General features: G+C 43.2%; 1 protein-coding gene across 1 annotated transcript in view; it reads right to left on the bottom strand.

Annotated features, from left to right (window-relative positions):
* The window catches only part of GCH1 (GTP cyclohydrolase 1), a 31,305-nt gene extending 6,385 nt beyond the window's left edge, over window positions 1-24,920 (bottom strand). The window contains exons 1-3 of the mRNA XM_073350071.2: window positions 24,222-24,920; window positions 6,461-6,570; window positions 4,068-4,123 (exon numbers count right to left, since the gene is read on the bottom strand). Coding sequence (XP_073206172.1) covers window positions 4,068-4,123; window positions 6,461-6,570; window positions 24,222-24,549 — 494 coding nt within the window. The 5' untranslated portion in view covers window positions 24,550-24,920. The remainder of the gene's footprint in view (window positions 1-4,067; window positions 4,124-6,460; window positions 6,571-24,221) is intronic.

The following is a 24,920-nucleotide window of genomic DNA, read 5'->3' as shown; positions in this document are numbered from 1 at the left end:
GTGTGGTTGACCCTGTGCAATCCTTGCTGAAAATCCTTACAGACTGAACTCTGGGTCTCCAGCTACTTTCTATGGGAGTTGGAGTTTTTTTTTAAAGGCACTGGAGACCAGAAATGAAGTGAACTCTAGCCCATCCAAAGGTTACAATTGCACCTCCTACATGAGGATTTAACAGTGGTCACACAGTGAACATTTAAGCGTGTAAAAAGCCATGCTAATGATCTGCCCCAGTGTCTGCTGGGAAAGGAAATCCTCATGGCAGCTTAGCATCTGGCCTGCATTTCTTAAATGACAAGGTTGTTTACAGCAGCTGATCACTCTCCCAGCCTGCAACAGGATACAGCAGCAGATGTATCATCCTTCCTGGTGTAACAAACTGTGGTCTCTTCCAGCTCCCCGTGGCTTTTCGTTTGGCTGTTGCTTTTGAAGGGCCTGGTCTGTGACCCATTAGTTCTGTAGCATCCTTTACAATAGCTTTATTTGGGGATTTTGCAATGGAGTCAGGCATCAAACGAAGGCTCCCCAAGGCTGTTCCTGGAAGCTACAACACACTGTGCCTTAAAGTTTCAGAGTAACAGCCGTGTTAGTCTACATTCACAAAAAGAAAAGGAGTACTTGTGGCACCTTAGAGACTAACCAATTTATTTGAGCATAAGCTTTCGTGAGCTACAGCTCACTCACGAAAGCTTACGCTCAAATAAATTGGTTAGTCTCTAAGGTGCCACAAGTACTCCTTTTCTTTTTGTACCTTCAAGGCTATAGACTGGGCCCATCTGAACTTCAAGGCAACAGGTGTTTGATATTGGGATTGGTTTTGGTACTTTTAACCCAAGAGATATGCTCCAAGGGCCATGCTGATAACCACCACTATTTAATTAAAAAAATAAATACAGGGATCTTAATACTGCTTTTCAATTGGACTGCAGATTTAACCCACTTCCGGTACAGTATTATCATGCAGGCAGTGGGGTGGTGCATCAATAGAATACTGTAATCTATACATTTAGAGAGACAAAACTTCAACATGGTGAAGGAGTAGTTATGTATGCAAATCCTGAATGCTTAATAAGATAGCCCATTGGCTATGTCAAGAAGCTTCTGTACAAGGCTTTTATATTGGTCTTGTCAGTCTAGACAGAAACCAGACACACATTGCCCTGCCTAGGCCATTAATTAGACACTTGTGAAAAAGCAAGAGAGCATCATTTTCAGAGGAAGGGTTTTGACAAAATAAGCCCCTTTACTGAAGAGCAAGGGGTGTGTTACCAGTCAGTTTACAGAAAGTAGCACCAACACGGATAGGAAATATTGAAAAACAAATGTAAAAAAAATTGATATTGACAAATATTCTTAGCCTTCGACTAGAAGAGGATCTGAAAGTACATTTATATTTGTAACAGGATTATTTGCAAGCCATGTTTTTAAAATCCAGAGAAAGGTGTTTGTTTACTGAACACAGGTCATCCTTGACTATACAAACTCATTAGACTAATCCTATTAGTATAGATTAGACCCACAGCACCAGCAGCCTCACAAATCTTAATTTGAGCCCTAGGTTGCATTAAATAGGGCAAGGAAGGGATATACTGTTTGGTCATCCAGTCTGTTTTTTACCACAGGTTTTGAAAACAAATTAGGACTCTGAATAATATTTTGCAATCTAAGAGCCTGATCTTTTGCCATTGAAAATGATGGGGATTTCACACTGACTTCCTAAGGACAGGATCAGAGCCTGAAATCATACAACAGGTCAATATTACAAACCCCACAGTGTGATTCTATACCAATTGCTAAGAGAGATGGGAAGAAAATTATACACTTTTAGCACTGTATTGCCATCTCTATTAAGAACCATGCAAGACAAGTGATTCTTAAATTGATAGTTCCTTTGTACCACTGGTTTCAGAGTAGCAGCTGTGTTAGTCTGTATTTGCAAAAAGAAAAGGAGGACTTATGGCACCTTAGAGACTAACCAATTTATTTCAGCATAAGCTTTCATGAGCTGTAGCTCATGCTCAAATAAATTGTTAGTCTCTAAGGTGCCACAAGTACTCCTTTTCCTTTGTACCACTGCAATTCAGAGACAATTGCAGACAAATGTAAACTCAATCCAATTGATTTATATTTCAGTTGTGATCCTGAGCAGTTTGAAAATGTCAAAAATTAAAACCCTTCGATAAATAAAGGTCTGTAAAATGTTAGAGAATACTTTTAGTAAGAACAGTCACCTTCAGAAACCCTAATCAAAAACAACAACAAACAAGTTATTCTTGAAGTTCCAGCCACAAGAGTGCTGATCAACAGAAGAGATGAATCATGAAATGCCACTCATCAGAAAGGTTTCTAGTACTAAGTGGCAATGAAAGAAAAACAAAAATTGTATGCCACAAGCTTTTGTCCAGGTAAACAGAAAGATACAGAGTGGAGATGCTGAAAATAGCTCAACAAATTCTCATCCTGCGTTTCTACAATGCATGCTACATACAGACACGCAGAGTTTTGTGCCAATGAAATACAACACAATTTCCAGAGTCTTTTGAACAGTCTGCCTGAGCCGGTTACTTAGGGCAAAGTTCAGCTTTTCTAGCTGCCAGACCATGTGAGATAGAACGTGTGGACTGATGAGCACCCTGCAATCTGAGGTTATTTTAACAAAGATTGCTTGTTCATGGTATAAGGGTCTCTCTCCAGCTCTGAATCAGATACATTCTTACGCAAACAAAGTGCAAAATGGGACCAGCTGCATTTAAAGTGCTTTAGTGGCATATTTGACCCACTCCCTCCCTGCTAAGAAAACCCAGCATGCCTGCTGATTTACAAGTTTAACTCTCATTATTGCTATTGGGAGCTACAGAGGATTTACACATGTATCAGAAGGAGAATAAATGAACTCCTACATAGTCTTTCCAAACAACAGCCAACTTCTTCAGAGTTTTTTTTCAGAAGAGAACCTTCTATTATTGTCTCCACTAAAGGGCATATTTGCTACATTATCACTCCATAAATGCCACTTTTGCTACAACTGATTCAGCACAGCACTTGACATAAGGCCACATGCTGGGGGAAAGCTTTTTATGCGACAACAAATAGGTTTCTGAAATGCATCATAATTACTTTGGTCCCTAATCTGAAATTCATCCATAAAATCCATCTCTAGGCTTGTTCACTGCAGGTTATAGTGAAACAAAAATGTCAGATTTAATTGAAGAGTCAACTGATGTAGATATGAAAGTCTTAGATTCAAATCATGAACATAATCCAGAAAGAGTTAGTTTTAAATCACGTTTGTTTACCATTCACAAGTTCTGGAGTTTGACCGTATAATGCAGTGTCCAAGCAAACAGATAATCAACTTTAGTGGGCTTATTTGCCTGCCTTCCAAAGACTGGTGCTCCCTAAAATAATCACTTGCCATCACTTTTGCACAGTAGAACCTCAAGAGGTATTAACATATTGAGAATGGAGGTTGTTCGTAACTCTGAAATGTTCGTAACTCTGAACAAAACATTATGGTTGTTCTTTCAAAGGTTTACAGCCAATGAACTCTGACGTAATACAGCTTGGAAATTTTACTATGCAGAAGAAAAATGCTGCTTTCCTCCTTTTTCCCTTTTTTTTTTAAAGTAGTTTATGGTTAACACAGTACTGTACTTGCCCTTTTTTGGTTGGGGGTTTTTGGGGTTTTTTTTTTTTGGGTCTCTGCTACTGCCTGATTGTGTACTTAACGGTTCTAAGTGAGGTGTGTGGTTCACTGGTCCGTTCGTAACTCTGGGGTTCTTCGTATATCCTATACACCAGTGTTTTTGAATAGTCTTCAGCAAAATTATGAATCTGTCCCCAATCTGCACACTCCCAAGGTGTGGTTTAAAGTAATAAGGAGTTGCAATTTAGCTTTTGTTTTCCAGTAGTCTTAACGAGAAGGACTGCTGTAAACCCAAATCCAGAACACGAGGTACTGCTACCGTCTGCTGTACTTTAGAAGGGGACCAGATTACAGATCAGCACACTTAACACAGTCTGGAATCCTTTTTACAAATTAGCATCGCTTTCATTAAATTAGCACTTACCTAGCAAGCTTGCTGAGACCAAGGACTTGTTTGTTAGGAAGATAACCTATATGTACCTAGAGAAAGGGGAACAAACCATTAACTGGATCAAAATACTCTTCAAGACAGCTTTAACACTCACGCATACTTTCTGAAATATTCATTTGCCTCATCTCAAACTTTTAGACCCACTCCTGTTTCAAATCCAGAATCTTTAGCATAGGGTGAGGACATGCGACCATGCAAGTCTGAAAGATTAAAGAGCAAGCAGAGACAGAGTGCTGGTGAGTTCAGTATCTTTTTTTAAAGTAGGTAAGTACTTTGGAAGAAATCACAACTTATACACCAAGTGTCAGGATGGCTTACACACTAACATGCAGAATTTAAGTCAGGTGCAACAGAGAGATTGTTTTAGCATTACTCAGCACAGAAAAGTTAAGCTAAAATAAATGCAGCCTTCTTTCAAGGAATTAAAAATATATATATATCTTTTGAAGAAAAAACTATCCTTTTTCCTTTAGCTGGAAAGCTCATATGGGAAGAAGCGCTTAGTGTGCAAACTGAAATGCACTTGAAAAAAAGAATTAAGGGACAACTCTTGGGACACTGATACTGCAGAAGACCAATGAAATTAAAGCCATCCTCCATCCTGTTCAAATATGCATTTATTGTCTGAGCATTCATGTTTAATAGGTAAATAGACAATATTGAAACAGTAGAGTTCTCATTATTAAAGACTGTCCTAAAAGCAGTGACAAATTTTTCAGATTTGTGCTGAGAAAATACGTGTTCAGAGTTGTGAAAGAAGCTAACGTATTAAAGTGGATTTATAGTTAGAGCAGATTACAGTGGCACACCAATGGGTCATCTGTAGCACAGGATGCATTTGCCAAGATAGAGCAGTCGGAAAGGGTCAGTGTAGGGTCAAAATTGTGTATAATTTTGCCTGGAAGTCTGGTCTTTCAGAATCCTATTTTGCTGTACCTGTGGCTATAGGTATCATAATACCACCTAATTACCTGGCTAATTTGATCAGTCCTATCACTTTTCTGTTGGGTAATCAACCAACTGACACCTGAAAGACACGAAACATTTCAGATCAAAGTAAGAGACATGGTTTTGCAGTAGTTAATTGAAAACAAGCAATGACTTTTGTTGCCTGGAGAGAACAGCTTAACTGTGAATTTTCAGACAGCGCTACAAATACATCATTTGTTGAAGAGCATTTGCAGCATGTTTGATGTACCCAACAGGAGAATGGCTAGTCTAACAACCCTTAGAAGCACACCAAGTCATTTAGCTAATCTTCTGTGACAATCAAGGTCCAGACACCCCAAGGGGAGAGAACATAGCAAAAGGACTGGTTCGGTGTTTGGGATTTCTCCAACCCACACAGGCTAAACTTCTAGATGTAAAAATAATTTACAGAATGCCCGAGAATAATGAGAAAGAAGCACATACATCCTACACAGTAACCAAAGTATAGGCAAATAGAAAGCCAGAACAGAAAGGAGACTCTTACTTTCCAGAATTAAATACCAGCAATATAGCAGAGTGGGGGGAGGAGACAAGAATGAGATGGCACCCTCTAGGAGACATACATAACTGGGCTTCTCTGCAGGTATTTTATTTTCCAAGAAAATATATTTGGGAACACAAATGGCATGGATAGAATTTTACAGGCTATGGGAACACCTGCATCTCTACAGCTCAAGTGTGCTTCATGGGGAGACACTGCAGTGCAGATGCTCCATCCTCCGGTACTTCTGGAGCTGACATGGGCATCAAATGTAGCAGCACAGAGACCAAGATCTTTAGACAGAAGGCCTCAGTTTTGAAGTGTCCAACTTGAGACCTTTTAAAAGAGTCCTGATTTTCAAAGGGTGGGTGCTCAGCACTGTCTGGAATTGAGGCCCCGTTAGGCTCTCACAGTTTGGGCATCTAAAATCACTAGTCACTCTTGGAAATCTAGGCCCGACTATTCATTTAAAAGAGCACACTAATCCAAGGTCTGCAGAGACTGCAGCGGTAACTGACGAAAATGCACCGGCTGGCTTTTCAAATTGTTACTGTAATCTGTTACGGATCAAAGCCGATGTCTGAGGTGCATTGGTTTAATATCAAGATGTCTGCCCTGAAGGCTTGCTGCTGCTTCATGAAGAGCTTCGATATAAAACGTCAGAAACTATTAGACTGATAAAGGTTGAGCACTATATGCTAGGGTCTTAAATCATATAAAGCTTGCATAAAGGTACTCTTCAGAATTTGTATTTTGAAGATTGCTATGATTCTAGATAGTAAGTGGCTGCATATAGTTACAGCTTAAAAAAAAAAAGACAGTAACTAGAAACACACATGAATGAGAGATTTAAATTATAGTTTACACTGCAGTATCTGTTCTGTGAGGTAGTTACCTTTCCAACGAATGGAACCAGGTGATGTTCACACAATGAGAACATGTCTATGTCCTTTACAATTACCATCTCATCATGATCTTCATCAAATATGGCATCATTCAGGACATCTGGAATTAAATGTTTGCAGGAGATTATATATAAATTATTCACAACATGCAAAATATGGGGAATTCTAGGTTTTCTGACCCCTTTCACCAGGAACACCTTAGCCAAACAAGCACTTGGCAATTCTTAAGACTATGGAATGTAGGCCCTGAATTGCATCCATTAAGCATAGACTAAGGATCCAGTTTGATTGGTACAGGGTCACTTGTCCTATAACTGCAACAGTGCAATGTCAGACTTCACAGACACAATTTGTCTTTAATAAGAGTCATTAAAGATAAGCTAATTTGTTCAGAGGACAAAACACATCCACTGGTTGGTGGGAATGAGAAAAGAAACCTAGAATGTAAAGACTAGGGTATGTGTACATGGCAACTGGAGGTCTGACTGTAGCATGTGTAGACGTCACAAGCTAGCTTTGATCTAGCAAACTCCAATAACAGCATGGAAGCTGTGGCAATGCAGGCTGTACAAGCCCACTCCGGACCCTAGGTAGGTATCCAAGCCTGCGCTGCCATGGCTTCACTGCTATTGTTATTTGAGCTAGATCAAAGCTAGCTTGGGTATGTCTACATACGTTGCAGTCATACCTCCGATGGGTGTGTTGACATATTGTATGTCTATTGCAATCAATACTGAAGAAGGCACAGTTCTAAGGATCCTCTCATGTTGTATAGGCTCCTGCATGCGCCACTTTGTGAGGTCAAACTGGTCTAGGGTTCAGAGGAGAGGCAAAGGGTCTCCATATGTTTGAAAAGTATCACCAAAAGGGCAAGGTGAGGAGAAAGGCAATTAAACACACCAAGGCATCTTCTAGGTCAGTTTTCACAGTCTGACAAGATACTTCCTCCTTCCCAAGTTTCATCATGTGCCCTGCAACAGAGTTAGGCCTCTATAAAGGCAGCAGCTGGTTAGAATGTCCCGAGCTCGTTCTCAGTGCCTTAGCAAGATCAGTACTGGGTTTATAGTTCTATGAGAAACTGACAGTCTTGCCTATCTGGCTTCTTATGCTCTCCCAGAAGATGTATTGCATGGGGCAGAGCCAACAGGCTTACAGATGGATACCCCAACTTAGCTGCGCATCCCATCCCCAAAGATAAGGGGTGTTACTTTTTTTTTTTAAAATGGGGAAATCCAAGCAGGTGGCGGGAAGACAAATACTTGGCTCTTCTAGTTCCAAATGGGCACCGTTTGAATGCTATGCCTGGTGACTTTGCTGTTTGCAGTGGAGAGTGGTGCTCTGAGTCTCAGTCTACTTCTGGTTTAAGTAATCTCATGCCAACTCCCCAAGTTGTTCCCAGGAGCATGCCCTGCTACATAGGGTCATGCAGGGCGCTGCTGTTTCTAGGAGTGTTCTGAAAAGCCAGATTGTTTGGAGACGTTAAAGGGATGCTAAGGCCCCGAGGTAAGAGTAGACAGCGCCTTTCAATCAGGAGCGAAGCGGAGTTCAGTGAAGTGAATTTCAGAGGCAGTAATTTGTTCTGCTCGTGCCAGGGAGAACTTTGCCAGACGCTCCAGCAGCAACCTCCAGCTTCTAAATAAGAAGAGGGCTAAGCTAACAATTAAATGGGAGATATGGCCAGTTCAATGGCAATAACTCATCTAATTGCTAACACGCACACCGTTTGTGGGCCTCCATGCAGGTTAACACTAAGCATTTAGTAGGGCCCCATGTAACTTCTAGACCATACCATAAAAAGAGCAAGTCTAATAGAAGAACAAAAGGTGTCCAGTGACCGTTGTACTTCATTAAAAGCTTTGCTTTCGTATTCAAGTGACTCAGTGGTTAATGTACAAATTCAACAATTGTGCCTGCTGCATTTGCTTTTATGCCTTCCTTGGACACTCATATCCCAACAGCTGCCATCTGTTGCCAATAACATATTGCCATCACAGATTGTTTTAATTTCCTGCATGCTATCAGCGGTACACAGGTAACCCTGGCAACCAGCATTTGCGATATTCTGCTGTTTCTCTGTGTTCATTACCAAGAATGGCTAGTGACCTGGAAAGCCGCGAGCTGGAACTTTGGAAAGTCACATATCCAGGGGCAGGGTATAAACGGAGCGGGGGGGGGGGGGGGGTTGTGGGGGCACAGAACAAGCTGGGGACCATTTTTACAGTGGCATGTCTGCTTCTCTACAATCTTTCTAAGCCATGTCCCCTTCCCATAGTCACTCTGGCAGCGGAGAGGGAGGAAGGATGGTAGGGAGGGGGGGGCACACTTCCTAAGGATAGGGGTTTCCCCACTAGAGGTGACAGCAGCAGGAGCAGGTGATGGAAAGACAGCAAAGCTGAGAGGGGACAGTGCTCAGATCCCAGCAGCAGGGGCGGTCGGGGTGACATTGCTCAGGTGTACAATCCTGTGCTCAGAGAAGTGTCCATGCAGCATGTGCCAGGAAATGTAATTTAGGACACTGCTCCGTGAAGTACTGGCAGGCCCACTCTACTTGCCAGCTGGAGAAGTTTGCTATCTGGCACATTCCCGAGACTGGCCTACTCAACAAACACCCAGTGACCCTAATCCCAGCAGTGCTCTCTCTAGAGGTCAACTGAACGGGTTTGGTCCCACTGCAGATACCACAACATGAATACCTGGCTAGTCTAGGGAACAGAGTGAGTGATAGGACAGAAGATAGGATACAGCATCCACGAGGAGTGAGGGAAGCTCTCCACACCTATGGAGATGGGGAGGGGGGAGGAGGCGTGTGGAAGAGGAGGGGCCCATCGACCCGTTTACTTTCCCCATTTCTTTCTGCACCAAGATCATATTCCTTGTCCACCCCTTCAAGGTGCTACACAGCTCCACTGCAGCCCTTGGTGGCTCTCCTTCTAAATGCCCTAGGCTCTGTTTATGCTTTGATGAGTCCTGTGCTTGAGCCAACTAGGGGATTGAGCAGCACGGCTCCTATTCATGTCAATGGCCCTCAAATGGCTCCATCCCCACCTTTGTCTTCGCCTACCAAAGCCTTCATGCCTTCCTCGCTTTGCTCCCTGTTTCTGACTGCCTCCCTCCACTAGCAAGTCAAGCATCTGACCTCCCCTCCTGTATACCCATCCTCTGCCTTCAGATGCTGTGAAGGCTACTGGGAAGAAGTGCCTCCACCCCATGAGGCCTCCTGCTGCACCAAAGCAAAACACAGAATGAATCCACCCCCCACCTCTGTCTATCCTTTGTTGCACATGTCTAATTTACACTAAGCACCTCATGGGAGAGCCGGTGTGGTTTTGCTGACAGGTAAAGCGCCATGCACTCTTACTCCTGCCCTTGCTTGGGGTATACCAAGCATCAGAGGGCTAAAGGGAAAGGTGCTGGAGTACTGTAAGCTCCAAGTGGACAATATCCAGTGTCAAAGCAGGTTAACGGGGAGGAGACGATGGAATGGCAACAAGGTCTCTAGAGCATCATGGGTCCGGAGGTTCTATGAAGGACACAACTTTAAACAAACAGCAAAATTTACAGAGCTCATCACTGCACGGGACGTGGTATATAAAACCTAAACGTGATAGGTGACTTGTGTCACTAGAGCCAACGCTGCCTTCAGTGGAACTCATGCTTCCCTCCTAAGAGTGTTGCTGAGAGTAACAGAGAGGGCTCAGCAAAAAGATCCCAGAGCAGGTCTGTGATTGCACCAAGCATTACGACACCCTGCCCGATGGCTATTAGCGAAGAACCTGGCAGCTGCTGTTCACAATAGGTGGGCAGTGATGTTAGAGACAGGTTTACAAACAAAGCTGTTGCACAGTCAAGCGAAAGGCTTGGAATGGTTGAGAATTCGGTACGTTCTTGCTCTGAATGCATCTAGTGTCAGGCCCCACGCACAGCCCTAATATGATAGGCTAGGTAAAAAGTCCCCACAGTCAGAAGAAATTGACATTTACAGAATGGACCTTTACAGGCTTCCATCGAAGCAGCTCAATGCATTTACCAGGGAGATTGTAAGGCTAAGTTACACTGTGAAGGAGACTAGTGTTATCCTGATTTTACAGGTGGAAAAAGAGAGAAGGTTAAGTGACCTGCCCATGGTCACACAGAGCGGGTGTTGCAGAGACAGGAATGGAACACAGGTCTCTTGAACCCAGTCCAGTGTCTTGGCCATGAGACCTTCCTCCCTCAAAAGCTTTCAGGAACTAAAGGCTAGTGCCATGCAGCTTGTATGTATTCAGTGCCCTGAAGTGTGCAGTTGGAAGCCAACAGTTCCAGGCCTCAAATGGTACATCTACATTACCAGTAGAAGAAGATATTGTGGCTGGCCCGTGCTAGCTGACTCAGGCTCTTGGGGCTCGGGCTAAGAGGCTGGTTAATTGTGGTGCAGAAGTCCAGCTCTGGCTGCAGCCCAGGCTCTAGGACCCTGCATAGCAGGAGGGTCGCAGAGCTAGCGCAAGGCACTTACACAGCCCCTTAGCCTGAGACCTGTGAGCCAGAGTCAGTTGGCACAGGCTAGCAGTGAGTTTTTAACTGCAGTGTAGACATACTGTAAGAGTTTACACTCCAAAGTGGACAATATCCAGACAAAAGCAGAGTTGGGGGTGCTCCACAAGACTTTGTCCCTTTGCTTTTCACTCATGTGGATCTTGTCTTATTGCTGATCCTGCACCTAAAAAAAAAAAATTGTTGAATATTAGTAGCAAGATGGAGGCCCAGAACAACTCACCCAGGGCAATTTCTACTACTTTGATCACTGCAGGTCACCCCTTTGCAGCCCATGTGAATTCCAAAAGGGATGTATCAATTTAGCCTTTCCAGCAAGCCCATCAGCATTGCCGAGCAAGTGCCACAAGCAGAACAGGCAGCGCGAATGAGATGTGGGGTAGTGCACATCCAAAAGGCACCTAACTGAAAGAGAGAGTCTCTCCGAGGCAGCCCTACCCTGCTGAGATGAGTCCTTCCGACTCATCCTTTGAAAATAACTTCTTCTTCAATGAACAGTAAAAAGTCTGGCTTTCCTCTGAAGGTTGACTTCTACTGAGAACAATCCAGATTTGTAAAACTGACTTCTGGCAAGAAGCAGTGTTGCGCGCCTCACTCCCGCACCAAGCTACAGTGACTCTGCCCAGGTGAATTGCTCAGTCAAGGATGACTGAATTGGGCTACATAAAGTGACTTGACCCCGCTGCCAAAACCAGCCAAGCCTTTTGAGTAGTTACTTGATTTACAGCAGTACCAACTGGCAGCAGGCACTGTACAGACAGTCCCTGTCTCAATGTACCTACACTCTAAAGAGACAGGACAGATGCACGTGTAACCCACACATCTTCTGGGTGTGGTGTTCTGTCCCCTCTAGTGGCACCGAGATCACTTAGAGATTAATGAGTCTGCTCTACAGCCCTGGCAAAGAGCCATGGGGCTTTTAGCTTATGCAGTAAAGACTCGCCCATTGTTCCAACTTGTTCTTGGAAGACCATCATAGCTGTTTTAGTCAGTTGCATCTTTCTGTACTACTAGAAGGGCTATTGTAGTTTTATCCTGACTGTTCTAATGGGGGTGGGGGAAAGGAAAAGGGAGGGGAAGGGAAGATAGATTAGCCCTCTAAATCAAAAAAAAAAAAAAGTAGGGCTAGACAAATTAGCCCCAACTACTAAACTACATTTATTCTCCATGTTTACTAGTGAACAAAAAGCCACACACATTTCACGTAAGTACATGAGTTGCATTTGAAGCATTCGGCATACTAGAGCCCTCAATGGCCCAGAACATGGGGTTAATTTCACACAAGCACTACTGTTGTATAACAGTTTCTCTAGTGCACTGTGTCCAACAGGCACACAGATTACAGCTCCTTGTTCTCTGCAGCATGCATTTCTTTGTAATTGAAAGGAAAGCTCTTCTCCGCCTCAACTGGAGTTCGCCACTCCTTGCAACATCACTTTAGCTACTCACCCCCCACCATTAGTACATGCCCCCCGTATTATGCATCTTTTCTAGCAGCAGATGGGAGAAGAGAGGTATTCCTCATGGTCTGTGAAGATCTAAAGAACGCTACTTGTCCTCTACATTTTTGCACATTTGGGCTCAGCTGCAAAATGGGTATGTTTGCATGCTACTTCAAAACAGCATGTCCTACAAGGCAGAGAGATCCACAAATGAAAGGGAAACTGCATGCTCCTAAGGATAACTCAGAGAAAAGCTAATTGAGTTGAACGCACAAGCCCTTTCCAAACATATTGTATTAATATGGCAGCTACAGTTCAGATCAAACACAGATGCCTTCCTGGGGGGCGGGGGAAGCGGGCGGCTAAGTAAACGAGAGAAGTAAAGTTAGAGGTAATCTTTTAAGTATCCCAGCAACAATTTCTCCTCTGACCCAGAATTAAGATACTGCTGTGGAGACTTTGATGTGTCGTAAAACTAACAGCTGGCATCCATTAAGAAGCAGCTCTCAGCAGAATTGAAATAAAACCTTTATCTACAGTATAGCAGCGGATGAAAGCAAAATGAGAATCAGATGAAAACAAGGAACAAGAGACCTTTTCGGGATTTTGCGTCAGAGGAAAGAGAGGACCTGTTGCTATAGAAACTATTTGCATGGCTTTCATGTGACACAGGAAAGCAAAAATCACCTCTGGCAACCAAGGGGCAGACTCTACATCTCCTGCCAGCCGGCTGGATAGGTCAAGAGAATGAAAGATGACAGCACTATACAGAACAGCTTCTTGATACATCCTGTCAGTTTCACAAACACTTTTGACACTTACATTTGCTTCCTTTGACAATGCATCGCAATAGTGGAAACATGAAAAGTTCATAGGCTGCTTTCACTCTGATTTAAGCCACTTTAAAAGCAGCTGATATTCAAGTTTCAAAGAGGTCCTTTCATTTTAACGAGCGTTTTTAGTATGGGGGGGGAATTATTTGCTAAGCCATGGAGCTTTTAGGATATTCGAAGAATTGCATTTTGAATGGGCAGATTACCAATAAATGTTAAGCAACAGTTAGCCTCTGGCTGCAGCACATTCAACTTGCCGCTCTGCAACAGAGGTATAATTTTTACTCTGTTCAAGACTGTATAGTTGTTTCCTTTCACAAGGGATCAGTGCCAAGTGAGTAACATGTTAACAGTTAAGCGAAAAGAGAAGTAGGTTTGTTCTAAAACAGACTGAGAAGGCAAGAACCACACACAGAAAAGTCCAGTAGTCTGTAACAGGTGTCCTCAGATTCAGACAAGCATCTTTAATCTAGTCAGTCTAACATGTTCCAGGGCAAGTAGGATAGAACAGGACAATCAATCTCTCCTGTGGGTGACTGGTTCAAAGACATCTGAGGCTTCACCTTCAGTCATAGGAACTGGACTGAGGAGGGTGTCCACATCCAACTGACACTGTTCAAGCAATCTCAGAGGCCAAGGAGCGCATGTGAACTACCTTCATCCAAAGAGGTGTGGTCTGTACAGGTCAAGATTAAGGCACCTTGACAGAACTGTGGGGGGTAAGATTTGATTGTGTTCAATGATGAGGAATGATAGACTTTAAAAAAAAACAAAAAAAAAAACCCAAAAGAATGCACAAGATATGGCCACACGCTACAGCTGCACTGGGCATGGGTGGAAACACCAGCCGTATTGATTTGAAACTAATGTAATTTCAGAATGCTTCTAAAACCCTAAATTGCTATTGGAAAGCAAAAAATAAATCCAAGGTTGAAATCGTCATTCTATCCAGGTATTAGTGTTAGGAAATGATTGCAGTTAAGGAAAATATTATTGATGGGCAAGGCATGAAAATTATGGTGGCCTTTAATATCAAAAAGAGAAAGATACACCGTGTCAGAATTCTGATATATTTTTTACTGAATCAGAGTGAACAGTAATAATTCTCAGCCATATACGGAGAGTTTATTGTGTCGTGGCATTTTAATGCTTAAGTTTTCAGAAGGAAGGGATTCTGGAGGATGCAGAGTTTCAAGAAACCTTTAATAAAGAAAGAGGCTCCAAATTAAAGGAAGCATGGGCTGAAAACACTGCTGCTTAAATAGACAACAGAACTAAAAAGGAAGCAATACAAGGATTAAATAGGCATCAAATCCACGTTGTTCCCCTCACATATATTCCTGCCGAGTTGAAACTAAAGGAAGAAATCTTACCTACAGGTTCTTATAAAAGTTTGTCTGTCATCTCCATCTCTCATAAGGACTAGAATTGTGTGCTCAACCCCAGATGGAATTAATTGTTTCAGAAACAAGGGCTAACCCCTCAGTTAGCAAAAGCAAAGGTTGAAGAATAATTTGATATATTAAAAAGGCAAAAAAAGAGAAGAGAAAAGTCAAAATCAGTTAAATAACATTACTGCGTGTCATTGGAACAGATTCATTTGGTTTCCTATCAATGTATTCTGCATACACCATGAGATTGGAGTCTATTCATATGAAAGATCACAGTTATTACAGATTCTCAGATGTAACTAAGATTTCAAAATTCTTAAATTGGTTTTTTACTGATACATTTATTAATATGAGGGAAAGCAGGATTATGTAGAGCCTCATTAAAATGTATCAAGATTTCAATAAAGGTTTTCATAACGTTACCATAATATCATGGGAACCATTAAACAGCGAACTAGAGATGGAAGGTAGAGAAGTTTGAAACAATGGACTAGAAAGGCAGCATAAGAGCAAACAAGTCTTTAATAAGGAGGATCCTCAAACAGATAAAGAGGTTAAAAAAATTAAGTTAATATCTAAAACCCAAAGAAGTTTTGCCAAACAAGTGTAATTTGAGGGCATTAATAGTGAGAAAAAAAGTGGTTAAAAAGCCTGGAGACTTAGTGCAATAGTCCAGGGGGGAGGAAAGTTGATCCTATTATGTAACCATGCTCAAGAAAGAAAGCGTCCCGGCAAGAAAAGTTAATTGATATTACTGGCTTTCATAACAAACCACATGCACCGCTGGAAATTTACTGTTCTTGAAAACAACAGTGTAGGTCTGTGTAAAAACCAGCCTTTGAAAAGTTGTGTTATTTGATCCATCTAGCCAGTACATTACAAATGATGTTTAATTCTGAACAGATTGTTTGTGGACTAAGATCTAGCAATACACCTTTTGTCTCCAATAACAGAAACAGAATGGAGTAACCGACCATCTTTTAGAAAAGGGTGGTTTGGCTGATCAAACAGTCTGTTTGTTTAAGCTTCAGATTCTCTATTTTTACATTGTGATGTTTAGCAAGGACACTCCTCAGCAAACCAACTGAGCTTCAGGAACTTATGAATTTATCCCCACCACTGTCACCAGTTAAAATACCAAATCCACAGACAAAAGATAAGGAAAATAGCAGTAAGGTGGTATTTATTCAGTACTCTCCATCCGAAAGAAGAAATCCAAGCCGTACACAATTTGACAGAAGTTAGTCTATTGGTACTGGGCATAATGTCAGATGTTATTGGTTTTGCCTTAAAATGAGAGATCTATAGTACAGGGTCACTGAGTAATTAGGGTTAAATGAAAACAAAAGTCACAGGTGTAACAATCTGAACAAAAACAAACGTCGAGGAAAGTAGGGCTACTGAACAATTGCATCTAAAAATATGTGCAACTGTATCTCATGAGGTTGTTTTTTTAAAATTCAAATAAAGATTCTTCAATTAATACCTTTGAGGCAGCACAGAGTAAGTTAACACATTGTCTTTAGCAGAAAGACAAACTGAATGCACTGCCATATTTTAGAGCTGTTCTGTTCAACAAAAGGTGTGCAAGGCTTTTGCTGTGCGTGACTAGCACCATTTTACAGTAGTTGCAGCCCTTAATGAACATGTTGTTTTATTTAAAGTGCTTCAGTATTCAAATGTAAACAAGTTATTTTCCTTCTGCAAATGCCCGGTATTTATTCATGCCAATGCTTGGTTTTTGCTGTGGGATTGCTGGGCAAGAACCAACTAGTTACACCTCATCTTTTTAAATCAGCTTTGTTGAAGTTCACCATTTCAGAATACTCATCCTTCCGTTTAAATTAGAAAAAGTTATTTCAGCAAATCTGAAGACTTAGAATTCTAGTTAGAATTTAATGTTAGCTTGCCACAGGATATTTCCACTTATTCTTGTTCATTTATTGTGTGCTTTTTCTTAAGTTTGCACTGTTATATACTTGTTAATGTTTGATAGTTTAACAGCCTTACAGACATCAGCCTCCTAGAAAGTTTAAGTAATAAAAGGAGTCCCCCTTTTCTCCCACAACACAAAAGGGAACTTTTGACAGGTAGTCTGAAGCAGATCTACAAACACTGAATTAAAGACAACCAGCTACTGATAGACTACCCGCCTTTACTTTTATTTATGGAAAATCTAATTAAATGTACAATTTTCTAGTTTAAGTTTACTCCAAGAACCATTTAGTAGACAAACAGACCCTCCCTCTGATTATGTCTTGTGAGAAATGTTATTTAATTAATTAAATTTAAGACAGGATTTTAAAAATCCAGTTTCTATCTGACTTTGACTGCTACAGGAAGTTTAAAAAATGTTTTTCTACAGATGGCCATTTTACTTCAGATCAGAGTGCTGATATTTTTATATTTGCTTTTCATTGATTTCATATCATTGGGAAGAAGTCAGAGATAAGATAGGAGCTCATTTCTATAATTCTAGAACAAGCTAATACAGATCAGCTGTATAGAATCATTTACTCCAAAGCAAGGGCCAATGCATAAACTAGAATCAATATTAGATGCTTGTTATAATTGTTCTTCTTGTTGTGCTAACTAAAGTACAATAATATATAACTGCAGAACATCAATACTAAATACAAGCATAAGTGAAGTAGGCCAGGACAAACCACTAGAGTCATTACCACCAAAGTAGCCATGAAAGCACACAGTGGTAGTCTCAAAGGTAACCTATAACGAGGCAAACAAGTTGACCTCTACCCTATTTTTCTCTTTTACGATTTACAGAGGCTTGTATTTGGCAAACTGTGTTTACACACTTTTTTCTCCTCCCTACATTGTCACAAATCCATGTCTTGTCTCCCCAGCACAGGCAGACTATGAAAAAAATAGTTAGGTTTAACGTATCACTGGTATCAAGGAAGTGAAACTTGGTTACTTGAGGGGAGGTAATTGTGACGCTGACAGACCAGGTGCCAGCTCTTGCCAAGGCTGTCGGCATCAGCCAAAACCAGACCAGCTCACCTGTATGGTAGCATTGTCCACAGTAGGTATTAGAGTTATAAGAACATGTTTAGCGTTTAGACTGCATGGAATGCTTGTAAAATTGTTACATGCATAAACGTTACTTGTAATGTCTGTATCCCAGCTATAAGGTGACATGGAAGCTCGATAACTGTAAAAATGCTTGCTCTGCATCTGTGAACGTAGGGCAGGTCTGCACTTAAAATGCTGCACCGATGCAGCTGCGTCGCTGTAGCGCTTTCGAGAAGATGCTCCTATGCCAACAGGAGAGCGTCTCTCGTCAGCGTAGTTAATCCACCTCCCCGAGAGGCAGTGGCTATGTTGACAGGAGAAGTTCTCCCATTGACAAAGCTCTGTCTACGCAGCGGGTTAGGTTGGTATAACTATGTCACTCAGGGATGTGGATTTTTCACCCCCTCCCCCCAGTAACGTAGTTATACCGATATAAGTCTGTAGCGTAGACCTGGCCCCACTCAGGAGGAATGGTCCACCACCCATTGAGGGCTATCAATACTAAATGGGCCATTGTGGAACATCACAGTACAAAGGCTCGGTTAATGGCCCTCTGACATCCATGAAGGTGGTACCTGCAAGAAACCCCGTCCTGTTGGCTTGAATGCTGGAAGAAGGGGATAACACAAGGACACAGGAAAATTTTCTCTCTGTCTTTGCTATTTGAAATCTCATAGGGCTGGAGCTAGAAAACAGCAGCAGAGATCCCCAGGCTCAGCCTGGGTTAGCCCTAAAAGACATTTTGTGCGGACAGGTTACTACAGCTCTGTCACTTTTTAAAACCATAGACAGTAACTCATTTGTGGATATATGCTTACCTGCTTTAACCTGTCAATAACTCATTTCTTTTTCCTAGTTAATAAATCTTCAGTCAGTTTACTATAGGATTGGATACAAGCTTCGTCTTTGGTGTGAGGTATGAGGTACAAATTGAACTGGAGTATGTGACTGTTCTCTTGGGACTGGAAGCACCTTGAATCTTTTGCAATCTTTGGTGTATGACAGGGTAGTCAATAGGCAGACTGCAGGCCAAATCAGGACCACCAGATGCTTTTGAATGGACCGTGAAATCTTTTTATTTACTTATTATCATCATTGTTATTATTTTTGTATTATTTTCTCTGGAGTCTGGACTTAACCAAGAAATTTGGACCTTGACAAAAAAAGGAATTGATTACCATTGGTGTATGGCAACCAACTATCACTAAGTCCAGTTTGCCTTGTTGGCAAGATAGACTGGAGTGCCCAAAGGGACTGTCTGTGACTCCACGGTGAGACTGACAGGAGTTCACATTTGTTACTGGGTCGGTGAAATCTAATTCTAGAACACACAGTAAGTTTGGGGTCTCTGCCCTGCATCTTGATAGTTTGCCCTGAGGTTTACACTCAAGGTCATGAACCACTCCAGACAGCATGACAGTTTTATCCAGGTGGTTCCAAATTTTTTTTTTTAATTATTTTTAATAGTTGCTAAAACCAAAAAAATTGAAAGAAAGCTCTTTGCTAAAAAAAGCTTTTCAGTTAAGGTTAAAAATCTCCCAATCGAGTCTTGAATCACAAAAGTCTGACAACAAAGATAAGAAGATTAAATGTTTCTGCTCTTTCAAGAAGGTGAATAAGTTTCCAGGCAGAAAAATACTTAAAGCCTTTCAGGTCTTTCTTACACACCCTAAAGAAACAGAATAGGGCAAAACCACAGTACTTTTTTCTTCTTTGTGGGCCAATCTTTGAAAATACTAATGGTAGATGACACTGTACAATCCAAATACATTAAAACATGAGCTTTGGAAAACGCCAGTCATACACAAAGTCGTATGACCTTGCATTCACAGCTCTCCTGCTTTCTCCTTTCTGATTTCACCAGGTGAGATGGAGGTGGCTGCAGGGTAGGTAAGGAGATTCAGAGGTATAGCCAATAGCTAGCCAGAAAACTCTGGATTTTGCCCACCTCTTTCAGCCAATTCAGAATTCAAGATTAATATATAGCATTCAGAATCAAAGAGACAAAACAACATGATGCCCCATTTTCATTTCTAGACAGAGTTAAGCTGAACATTTTATACATTGGCACATGTTTTATACTACGTACGTCTCCTGACCTTACAGTCTCTATATGGTCTTCACTAAGTTTGATATCTGAGTTTATTGAACATCAGAATTTTCTCTGGGATCTTTACAGCAAACTAAAGACTAATTTCTTTAGAAATAAGCTATCACAAATCCCATTGTATAACTAGAAATACAGATACTCAGATCTACGATTTTAAAACCCTGTTGTCATATTGCATACACTTGGACTATTTGTAGCTATTTGAATTCCTTCCTCGGATTTGGCTCTCTGCAGCCACAGAAGTGTGACAAGATGGTATCCGCACTCTGTGTCTTACAGCTGGGACTAGATGCCCTAACAAGATCAAAGCTCCATTGTGCTAGGAGCTGTACAAAAATAGTAAGAAACAGTCCCTGCCCTGAAGTGTTTAGATATAAATAGTTTTGTGGTTTTTTTTTTAAATATAGCACCTTTCTTCTTATAACTGCATTTAAGGATCTACATTATGGAGGTTAAAGCAGCGTCAGCTCCTAAGTCTAGTCTTCTCAGCACCTGCACATTTTGCCAGGTAACCACAGGTTTCACCCCCCAGCCACAACAGTTTCCTCTCCAACCTAGCCAATGGGGGGCAGGGGGAGAGAAGGACTGTCTGCTTTCAACTGGAGAATGAGAGGGGTTGTTCTTTGGGGGAGAGAGGATGGGGAGGGGAAGAGGAGTGGAGCGACTGGAAAATGATGATGCTTCCGCTTATGATGGGGGGAGGGGGGAAATGAGCACCATATTCGCACTGCAGCCTCATTTCGCCTTTGAAAAATAGTCCAAAAATAAAGCCACAAAGCCACATCACTAAGTCTGGTTATTGTGCAGAAGCTTCTGCAAGATATTTTGACCCAGTTCTGCCCTCCTGTCCATGAACACATCTTCAGAGCATGGAGGACACTCCTTATGTGAGAGGCTGCCAGAAAATTGTCCCAACTGGGTCTTCCATGAAGTTTTTTTTTTTTCCTGCCATCCTCCAAAGCTCTGTGCCACCCGCTCTATGACTGATCTCCAAAGGGAGATGGTTGGGTCACACATGAGAAAGTTTCCACATCAGAATAAGTCGTATTTTGGTTTTTTAAAAATTGTCAGTGGCAAGCAACTAAATAGTTGACATGCCTTGCTGCAACGCAGCCTCCCCCGGTCCCTCTCTGACACCACACTGGGGAGAGGAGTGTAGTGACCTAACTGCCTAATGCGGTGCTCCCTCGTGAGATGGGGAATGGGGACAGCCCATTCAGAATCCACCAGGGAGCAGATGGCATAGCAGGGATGAAGTGCTACTGAATGAGCTAGAAATTAGGTCAGTTCCCAGGGATGTTGCCCAAGGAGTGGGGTTTAGACACTGGCACAGAGAAGAGACAGCTGGCTATCATGGGACATCTCAGTTGACTTTACATGGTGGTCCCAGGCTGATGCCCTGTAGTCAGACAAATGAGAACCATCTACCAGGCAGCAAGCAGGGTGATAAGAGGAAAATTAGGAGTTGACTGGGAGCTCTGAAGTGGACTGCAGACACCTCCAGGTTTATCTTTCCACACCTTGCTGCTTGTAATAAACTAGCTCTTTTTGAGCTGCCTTTGAGTTACAGCCAGGTGAGTACCCACATCTATACACCTCTCTCGGGGACCCAGCATTCAGCACCAGCATGCAGATAAGTTTTCATTTGCAACAGTTATACTCTTTTTTTCCCCTCCTTTTTTAATTATTGATGTGGGACTTTCACACTTTCCATTTATAAAATCTCAAGATTTTCTGCCTAAGCAGTGTTCTTACAGAATAAGAAATAAACCAAGACTGCCAGGAAAGTTACACACATATAGTTACAATCTATATATTTGCTCAGTTAACTCTTTGACCCCCTCATCAAGGAGGAGTGGGGGAACAATGTGTAAGTCTGTGGGTGTAAAGCCAGGTTTGAAAAGTGTAGCAGATACCTACAAGCAGAAGGACTAAATGCACTAGTGAAAGGCAAGGGTGAAATGTTCTACTAGTGAAGTCCAAGGGCAATAGCCTAATGAGATGTGCAGTCCCATATGCCACACAAGGCTGTCGGCAAGGGGAGGGTGCTGTTACTGAACCTTTGGGGTGCCTCCATTTTCACATAATTATCTGGGTGCAATTACTGTAAGATTCATGTGCCTCTAGCTACAGGAAGGGAGGAGATGGCTTTTGTCCCTTCTCCCCATCAAAGCAGCAATGGAGTTGGTACGAGAGAAGAAGATTGGCGCAAACCTTCCTCTTTCTCCTCCAGTCTCTTTTTTTGGTTTCTCCTCCCTTGCGAAGAATACCAGTACCTGCTGCCTCTGCTGTGGCTCAGCTTTTCCATTCAGCAACAGCATGCCATTGGCACAGCTCCTGACTGTGTCACTGACACCATAAGGGTTTGGATAGCAGCCATGAAACTGACCATGATCTTGTTAGTTTCACAATACTGCTGCTTGACAATGCTATGAACAAAAGTAGACAGTGGAGCTGTAGATCATAGAAGACAACTGCATTGGCTTATATTTGGTCTTTTGCAATCACAAGGCTTTTTAAAAAGTTGATGCTTGAATCCTATAGAAATTGCTAATCTACCATGTACTCACTTGAGACTGGTGAGCAGCAGTGAGATTTTCAAACCCTGGTACTATGATTTGTGTTAAAGTAGCATTTAGAGTCCCCATTCAGGTTAAGACCCTATTGTGCTAGACCAGTGGTCCCCAACCTTTCTGTGGGGAAGCGTCACCACCTAAATGCCGCCAAAAAACAGCAAAGCTTCTCGGTGGCATTTCGGCGGGTGGTTCTCCAGTGGCCGTGCTCCGCGGTGGCATTTCGGCAGGCGGTGTCCTGCGGGCGCATACAACTGCCCCGGCAAGCATCATTGTGCCCGCAGGCACCGCGTTGGGGACCCCTGTGCTAGACACTGTCAGGCATTGTAAAATTTGTCTCTAACCAGAGAGTTTAGACGGCAGGGCCAGGGCTCAATATCCTTCTTGCTTTGCCCAGTCAGCACTATTTGAGTTTAAAGTTGACACCTGGAAAATTTAGCTGCAAGTAGTTTGCAAGGTTAGGGACTAAGAAAAGGAGAAACATTGAGAAAGCAGGTTTCAGAGTCGCAGCCGTGTTAGTCTGTATCCGCAAAAAGAACAGGAGTACTTGTGGCACCTTAGAGACTAACAAATTTATTAGAGCATAAGCTTTCGTGGGCTACACTGTTTCTCACCTACACCCTGGATAAGTCAATATAAAGTAGCACTAAACTGACAATATTATAGTGGAGCAGTCATGAGACAACAGTTAAATTACATCAGAGATTTCAGTTTATAAACTGTTTAAGGAAAACAATATCATGGAGGCTTATATTAAATTTGCTTACTCTGGCTTGCTTATCACCTCAAATCTGATGAGCAAGCCTCAAAATCTACACAAGTCTCAGACAACTAGGCCAACGGGGTTAAAAAAGTGCACAAGCTTTCAAAAAGAAAAAACCCCACACTGCATGATGCAGTGGAAACTGGCAATATCTGGGAGTAAGTAGACAACACTGTCAGATGTGTTCAGTGCATGCTTGCAACTCTGGTCAATATACTCCAGTCAAATCAGGGTAGGCACTGCCTTCTCTACCTACCCTGAAGTCTCCTGGCATCAGGAGATCCTTATGACATTCCCCCCCCCCCTCCAATTGAGGCACACCTGATAAGAGGAAGTAGACATTTTTAAAAGCATTTTAAAAGCAGGAACATGCAGGAAATCAGAGGATCAATGACACACTTTTTTCCCCTAGCTGTTTGAGTCAGCAGGAAGCAGAGTTTTTGTTTGAAAGCTACTGCAGTGATGTGTTTCAAGAATTTTCCCTCAGTGATTTATTGAGCACAGGTCTGCTCCACTACTGCAAGGAGCTGATATTTCACCCAACTTTAATCAAAAGTAAACCTTGGAGTTGGGTGGCGGGGAGGAGGCGGAACCATCCTATTTGATTCCATCATGGATGACACACTGAGGGCAACTTTCCTGTATTTCCTCATCTCTACACAGGGTCAGGAGTCCTGAATGCGTTACTCTGGTAGCTGGATTGTTTTAGGCAGTGTGTAATGTTTACAATAAGGAAAGTTTTCTGGATTTAACACAGAAGTTTTACTCTTTCTGCTTTTTTCAGGGGCACTATTTTGCCCTAGCCTCTAGGAATAGCCCTGTATCATCCACTTCATCTCTAGCCCTCCTGCTGCTCTCCTGTTGCTGGAGTAGAGCCCTGCACCCTCAAACTTCAATATCTCAGCAGGCCTCCTGATAGTGGAGACATCTTACACCCATAGGGTCCTCACAAATGACAAATGTCCTGGTTTGGGGGCTACCTGCACCCTTCTCCCACAGTGATGACAGGGGCACCCCTGCACCGTACACGCCTCCTATTCCTGAGATGGGATGGGGGTCCCCTATGCACCCCATACCTGAGATGGTCTCCTGGTAGCCCTTGGTGAAGAACTGCATGGCAGTGGCTGCCCTCCAAGGGGTCCTGAGCAGCCCCTGCCGCTCGGGGTCCTCGCCCAGCGAGCGCAGGATGGTGGTGTAGGCGGCGGCCAGGTTGGGCAGGTTCATCTCATTGTCCTCCTCGCTGCGGGTCCTCTCCTCCTTCCAGCTGTCCAGGCACTGCGCGCTGGTGCCCTGCGCGTAGCGGGGCTTCTCCGGCGGCGGCTTCTCCTCCGGCAGCGCGTACCCATTGCAGCTCACCGTCCGCGGCGGCTGCTCCAGCAGCACCCCCAGCTTCCCCTTCTCCATCGGCCCAAGGACTCGGTCCGTGCGCCGGGGACTTGGGGGGCGGGTCGGGCTGGGAAGGAGAGAATCACGCTACCCTCGGGGGAGGGGGCCCAGGCAGTGCCCGGCGCTGGGGGAGTCCGTGCGCCCCGGCGGGGAAGGGGTGGCCCGCGCCCGGGACAGGGGAGCGTCTGCGCCCAGGAGTGCCGGGCCTCCGTGCGCCCGGCCCGGGGAGAGGGGCTGGGAGTCCGTGCGCTCCGCGCGGGGCCGGGACGACCTGCGAGCTCCGCGTCCAGGGCTCTCGGCTCGCACTTCGCGGCGCTGTCCCCCTCTTTATAGCGCGTCGGGCTCCCGTCGCGGGGCCCGCGCCGCTCCCATTGGGCGCCCGGGCCCGT

This window comes from Lepidochelys kempii, chromosome 6 (assembly GCF_965140285.1).
Source record: "Lepidochelys kempii isolate rLepKem1 chromosome 6, rLepKem1.hap1, whole genome shotgun sequence".
NCBI lineage: Eukaryota > Metazoa > Chordata > Testudines > Cheloniidae > Lepidochelys > Lepidochelys kempii.
Note: the sequence above shows the minus strand (reverse complement) of the source record. Positions and strands in the feature narration are given on the sequence as shown.